Here is a 7,004-nt window from a genome sequence, read left to right as displayed (position 1 = left end):
CAATCCAATACAAAATGAATGAATGAGTTTCAATTTGAATTTCCCGCACACGCGCCGACGTCATCACGCACGCATGCACAAGAAGCCGGCCGGCTGTTTTTTTCCTCCGCCGGCCAGCTTATTGTTTCAGAGATCACCCGGCGCTGGAACGAGAACGACGCTGGATGATCAGCGGGACCAGGTAAGAAACGGGCCGGCATCTTGTGTTCCGCCGGCCGGCCAGCGGAACACAAGATGCGGGCTGGCTTCTTACCTGGTCCCGCTGGTATACGAGAAGGCACCCGACGCTGGAAAGGGAGACCGACGGACGACGATCGACGGAGGACGACGCTGGATGAGCACAGGGGGACCGAGATTTTCCCTACATTAAAATCCCCACTTACCTGGGTAAGTGGGGATTTTAATGTACGGAAAATCTCAGGCTTAACGAAAAGAGAAACTTTTTTTAGCCCGTACGAAGGGCGGGCTTAACGGCAAGGAGGTTAACAGCTCATACCATCTTGGCTCAACCAGGGTAGAAAAACAATACAAAATATGGGAGCTACTTTGCCTGAAATTCTAACAAGAGACATAGAGGAGGGTCAGAATGGGGACCTAGAGCCTATCAGAGAGAGTGAAAAGAGGACCCATTATAATTTGGCCAATGTCACAGCTGGGATTTTATAAACAGCAGCAAAAGTATTGTCAATGGAATGTGTTTATTTGGGAAATCCTATCAACTAACATGCCCATATACATTATAAAGGTTAGTGATCCCCCTGTGTGCTAGAATGTCTGGTTGCCTAGCACTCTTCATTACATACTTAAGATATACAAATCTGGTATAGGGTCTGTCACGCTTGAGGTGACAGGGCCACTAGGGGGCGCTACGGCTTGCACTGGAGTGCCGTAAGCCATGAGAAGGGCCAAGGCGCAGAGTCTTAGCAGTAACCAGGTCTTCTCCAGAGCCTCTAGTGGTGAGGATGTTGCGCTGCTGGTTACTGCCAGGTTGCAGTCCTTGGGCACACCAAGGTGGACAGGATGAAACTTGGTACAAAATCACAAAGCTTAAGAATAGTCGAGGAAGGCCTGGGTCAAGGCAGGCAGTAAGCAAGAGAGGTCAGGTCACACGCTAATATAGATAGACTCCAGTGACACAGGGGGCACTGCGGACACAGGGAGCACAGGAGACACTAGAAGCAACAGGAGGAACAAGTGACACAAGAATATCCACAGACAGAGAGAAACACTGGAACAGCACAAGGGAAATGGCTGGTAACAACAGACTGGACAACAAGGGGTTAACACAGGAGCTGGACACAGGAAACACTGGATTAAGCAACAGGTTTACAGGGATTAGCTCAAGAGAACTAGGGGCTCGGCACTAGTGGAGACACATTACATGAACGCTGAGTGCAGTGTCTGAGCTAGCTAAATAGCCAGGGATGGGTAAGAGGCTATCTTCTGATTGGCCAGCGGATTGGAAGGAATTAATAAAGCTTGAAAACTGAGGCACGCCCAGAGTCAGAACTGCCCGCATGCGCAAGAGAGAGGCGTCTGCGCTTTACTGAGGAAGAGGTAAGTGTGGCATGGTCCACTACCTAGCTAGTAATAGAAAACATTTTTATTTCGATCTTTATTGTTGTTCCTTCACTTTCTGTGTGGTAAAACATTGTCAGCAAGGAAGGAGTGAGAGTCATTTTCTGATGAAACCCAAGATATAGTAAACTAATCATTTCTAACCCTTCCAAACTCTATCCAGAACTATTTGGACTGGATATACAAGCATCACTTACTTATCTATCTTATATTTCATTTTAAGTCATAGCACTTGCAATAAACAAGATCTTTTTCCATCCCTGTGTTTGATTTGATAATATCCACAAATGTTCCACTTAGTCAAATTTACTGTCATCTTCTTTGTTTGTATAATGATAGATAGACACGGGGAGTTTGCATTCCCATTTGCATCATCAAGTCGTTTTCTAATAATAAATATAGAGTACTGGTACAGTCTGAAAAGACATCTCCTGGATATGATTACAAAGATGACAAATTCTACAGCAGAAGACTCTTATAAAGCAATGGTAATACAAAATGTTCTTCTATTTGCCTGTCTTGGGATAATACTGGCAGGTCTGGGTATACAATCATTTGTAGTGGCTCTTAATGTCATTGACTGGCTGAAGGGAAGATCAATAACCCGTGCTGACAAAATTATCACCTCCATTGGGATATCAAGGTTCTTCTTTCACACTGCTTGTCTGTTGTCTTTGGTTTCAATGTTTTTTGTTTCCAACATCCCTGAATTAATTCCTATATTAATTTCATTCATTCTGCAATCTTCAACCATTTCCAACATTTGGTTATCCACTCTGCTGTCCATCTTCTTCTATTTCATGGTCTCCACTTGTAGCAACAACGTCTTCTTACGTCTGAAAGCCATCATATCGAGGAAGGTTGTCTGCCTGATCATTGCCTCTGTGCTGTTGTCTGTAGGATACTCATTCTTCTATTTTTTGGTCAATGATATCATATTTTTTAGAAATTCAACACATCATTCTATTTCAGACTCACAACAAAAGCAAAAGATACTTGCATATATTAGTTTCTTGTGGAGTACTGTACCACTTTTTATGTTCTTCATGGCTTCCATCCTTCTCATTATTTTACTTGCTTATCATATAAGTAAAATGAACAATCACGGAAATTCAATGAGCAATACAGACACCTACCATAGGACTATGAAGTTTACAGTTTTCTCATTTATTGTCTTTGCATTGGGTATATTTATCATTTTTGAACTGCAAATGGGATTTTTAGACATTTTATTTGTTGGTATAATGGTGAACATTTATACAATTCTACAATCTGCTTTGCTAATTTACGTAGCAACCAAACTAAGAAATCAGTTCTTCAGGATTATCCGTTGTGGAACTGACTGCTTGTTCAACAAAAAGACTTCTGGACCTCAATCTAGAGAACGAGTGGAGGTGACCAGTGCCCCTTTATGACTAAAGGAAAGATGAGTAATAACTTAGTTTTAATTAGCACCAGAAACATGTTAAGGTTTTCTTATGTGTGCATTTCTTACAAAAGTGGAGTCGATTTTTATATATACATTTCTATGGCATATACTCTTTGGGTCTCAATTATAAAACAGGGAATCAAATGTTCGCTTCAACATTCCTTTGTAGGAATCTTCTGGGTACATGTGTTTTGCCCTTTTCAGTAACTAATTCCTACCAAGGAATGGTGAAGTGAATGTCAGATTTTCTGTTTTATAAATAGAGCCATTTGTTTGTATAAGTAGAAATAGTGAATAAAGGAGATTTCAAACGCAAAAGTCGAATACAATACTAGTGATTTTTTCAGTAATGTTTTTAATATATAAAATTATTTATTAATTATTATTATTATGTGTGAAAAACTTTTTTGGGTCACCTATATTAAATATGTACAATGAATCCTTAAATAATAGTACAGAATATAAAAAGTTTTACTTAAGCATGCAGTCTGACTGCCCAAACATAATGTAACAATACTTAGTCAAAGCAGCAAAGTATAATAAAGTATGTTTTATTATAGAAAAGATATCACCTGTCTCTTTCTGCAATAAGAATCTGCCTGCTCAGATTTTTCATGGGAATCTATAGTTCTACTTTCAAAATATTTGGCTTACAAATGAATAAAACTAGTTTTGGATTATTTAGTTTATTTACCATTCTTTTATATTTCTATAATTCCTGATGATGGGGTCATCACTGTTCTAATTGTTTCGAGAACCTATAAATCTATAGAGGAATGTCCCATGGGATGAAATGGCCCATTAGAGTACAATAATAAATCCTTTAGTGGGTTCCAGTCATATTCCCCCAAAAACTATTTTTTATGTGACCTCTGTTGGGCTACTGGCCCCAATCCAACTCCAAATGCATCTGTCTCAAAATTTGTAGACCTATTTTAGGTCTAGAGCTTCAACAAACCCTTATAATAAACCCTTATATAATAACCCTTATAATTACCCTTGTAATAACTCATATTACCAATCTTAAACAAAGGTCCTTTTACTGATGTAATTTTTGGTTAAAAATATTTTTATCATTTTAATAGCTAGTGCTAGTAGCTTTTTTTCTTCTAGTAATGTATCTGGTATTATTCTTAGTATTAACTTAAACTTCATGGATAGGCATGTAGTTAACATGGCTGAAAAGTGAGGTTCTAACAAACTGGATGGATGACAACAAGCCAGGTAGCCTTAAAAACAAATCTAACTATATCTACATTGACTTCACACATAAAAATATTTATAGAAAAACACACCTTAAAAGTTCATTCTGTGAAGGTATCTAGGCAGACCAATGAAAGGTACAGGAGCTGTGGGTATGTATAGTAGAGAACCTTGGCTTAGCTGCGGCTTTTCATGGATAGCGTTAGATGGCATTCTCTTCTCACGCTCTTATTTGCCATGCTCTTTCCTTCTTGGTGCCATTTTCCTCACACCTCCTTTTCAGATGTTTTTACCCTAACTCCTTCGGATTTCTCCTCCTTCTCAGAGACCCTTCTCCTCCTTTTACTTTGCTTTTCTCTTCTTTTTTAATTGCCATATACCTTCCTCCTTTCAAACCTGCATTTATTTCTTCCTTTTTTTTAGATACCACTCTCATTCTCTCCAATCCAGACACAATACTCCCGCATGCTCCTTCTCATTTGTGTTTCATCTCTCTTATCCTTCTGGGATGATCTTCTCCTCTATCCTTCTCATTCTCAGATACTATGCTTCTAATATCTTCTTCCAAGACACGCTTATTTTCCTTACCTTTAGTTGCTCTTATCAGCTTTTCTTCTAATATACCCTTCTCTTTTCTCCTTCACAACTTTTTTTCTACTTCCCTGTTTTTAACCTGTTCTTCTCAATACTTTATCTAGCTACTTGTCAGCAATCCTTCTACACACTTAAGCTGCATACACATGTGCAAATATAGTCATTGGATAGGATCTTTCACGATCGTTCCCAACGACTAAGCACTGCACGATGCATGAACGAGTGCTATACATACAGCACCATTCTGTTCTATGCAGAGGGGAGGGGAAGAGCGACGGAGCGGCACCCTGCTGTGTGCTCTCCCCATTCCCTTGCTTTACAATTGTTTGTCGTCCATCATCCGTAGATCTGCAGGACGATCGTTTGGACGATGGAGACTGTCGCTGTACACACGCCAGATTCTCATCTGATATCAGAGTTATCGGGTGAGAACCATTGGACATGAGTACGTATCCTAAATGTCAGCTATACTTCTCCTCCTTCTTTGTCAGACCTGATTCTTATCTAACAGAGGCCTTTTATCTGTAACTATACATTCACTGTACTCATTGGTTTTATTATTTATTTTGCTACATATTATTTTTACTATTTGTATTTATGCTTTTTTTTCAATGTAGGTTATTATTATTATTATTATTATTACACAGTATTTATATAGTGCCAACACATTATGCAGTGCTTTACAAAGTTAATAGTCATGTATCTTTTCTTGCTGTTTCAATCCCCAACCACCTTACTTTTACAGAGGGGTACAAAATAAGTTAGTGATAAACTTTATACAGAACTTATTTATATGGTCCAATGGAACCTGTGCACTTTAAATATCATTCTACAGTCATCCAATGCTACTTTGGATGTGTTACTAATGAAGGGGTGAATAGTATTCCTTAGCACTAAGAGGTTTCATGCTCTTGTCTGATACTAAAATACAATGATAAGCTTCCTTGTAATGCTGTAGTGCAAAGGTAAAGTTTGCACACTGATCAGGATATTTGAAAAAACAGGATACAGAGGTGGTAGGAACTATTACTCGACTTATAGATATGGCAATACAAGGACGAAAAAAACAATTACATTAGGGTTGGTAGTGACTCAAATAGGTCCAAAAGCAAACATAACCTCACTTCCTGATCAAAAGACTGTTTCTAAGAGAGTTAAAAAAAAGAAATGTTGTGGGTCCACAAACAGGTTGTGAGGGCTGGGAGCCCACTGTTGTTGTACTTGCTTCCTGGGTCCAAGTTGGGCATAGACTGTAGTCTTGGTGTGTAGAACAACCTATAATATTGTTTTTGCTGCCATTTGGGGTCATTGTATTAAATTGTCAGCAAGCATTGAGCAGTGCTGCTGCTGGCACGTTATATAGCCCACTACTTCAACTGCATTGCTGTCAGTAGTGCTTTCTCCTGGTAATTTACTAAAAGAATATTAGCTCTTCACATAGCAATGTAAATTATCTCCTTGTAAGGGATTCATTACTTAACTTTTAAACTTTTGGTCCATTTATCCATTGCTTTTTTTAAAATTTAGTTATATGTAATTAGGTATTCTTTGTACCCTTTTTTAGTCATTTCACTAGCACCCAGTGACATCACTTTTCTTATTGGACATAAATTACACTTAAAATAGAACACAATTCGCAGGTGCAAGAAAGGACAAAGACACATAGACCAAGTAAGTCAAAGATGGCTCATCAACTAATTACCTATATTTGTTCTATAGCACTGGGCCCAAATACGGTTTTACAAGCCAACAATTTTGACAAACTTCTTACACTGGCTCCTCCAAATATTTACTATATATATATATATATATATATATATATATATATATATATATTGTGCTGCATTCTGTTTTCATTTCACCTTCAACTACCTCTAGTCTTAGGCAGTAGCAGCATGACTTCCAGGACCTGGGTATCACAGAACCTATTATACAAGTATATCAGATGGTCTGGAAATGTGAGGCCAATGAAGTATGGAGGGAATCACAATTCATGGTTATGCAAAGAGCGTATACTGTGTTCGGACCATCGGAAGGTGGACACCAGACTAAGGCGTGGCATTTACAATGCCTTAAGTATAATAACCTCTCTGTATTTCTATACCTCCGTTTGTAGTATTGTCCACATCATGCATTTTGGCAAAAGGTACAAACCTTGGTGAAGAATGTATCGGGGCATTTCATACTCTATAACACTTCT

The 7,004-nt window shown here is 38.6% G+C and overlaps 2 protein-coding genes across 2 annotated transcripts in view; one reads left to right on the top strand and one right to left on the bottom strand.

Annotated features, from left to right (window-relative positions):
• Positions 1–7,004, bottom strand: part of LOC140327980 (uncharacterized) — a 648,380-nt gene that overhangs the window by 522,017 nt on the left and 119,359 nt on the right. The window lies entirely within an intron of this gene.
• Positions 2,028–2,993, top strand: LOC140328552 (taste receptor type 2 member 140-like). The gene has a single exon (XM_072408252.1). The coding sequence runs from the start codon at positions 2,028–2,030 to the stop codon at positions 2,991–2,993; it is 966 nt and encodes a 321-aa protein (XP_072264353.1).

The sequence above is a fragment of the Pyxicephalus adspersus genome, chromosome 4, assembly GCF_032062135.1.
Source record: "Pyxicephalus adspersus chromosome 4, UCB_Pads_2.0, whole genome shotgun sequence".
In the NCBI taxonomy this organism is placed as follows: Eukaryota; Metazoa; Chordata; class Amphibia; order Anura; family Pyxicephalidae; genus Pyxicephalus; species Pyxicephalus adspersus.
The sequence above is the reverse complement of the archived record's forward strand: the minus strand, read 5'-3'. Positions and strand labels throughout refer to the sequence as shown.

Excerpts from the sequence above, each read along its gene's own strand:
- LOC140328552 (XM_072408252.1), top strand. The coding sequence starts at position 2,028 with ATGACAAATTCTACAGCAGAAGACTCTTATAAAGCAATGGTAATACAA.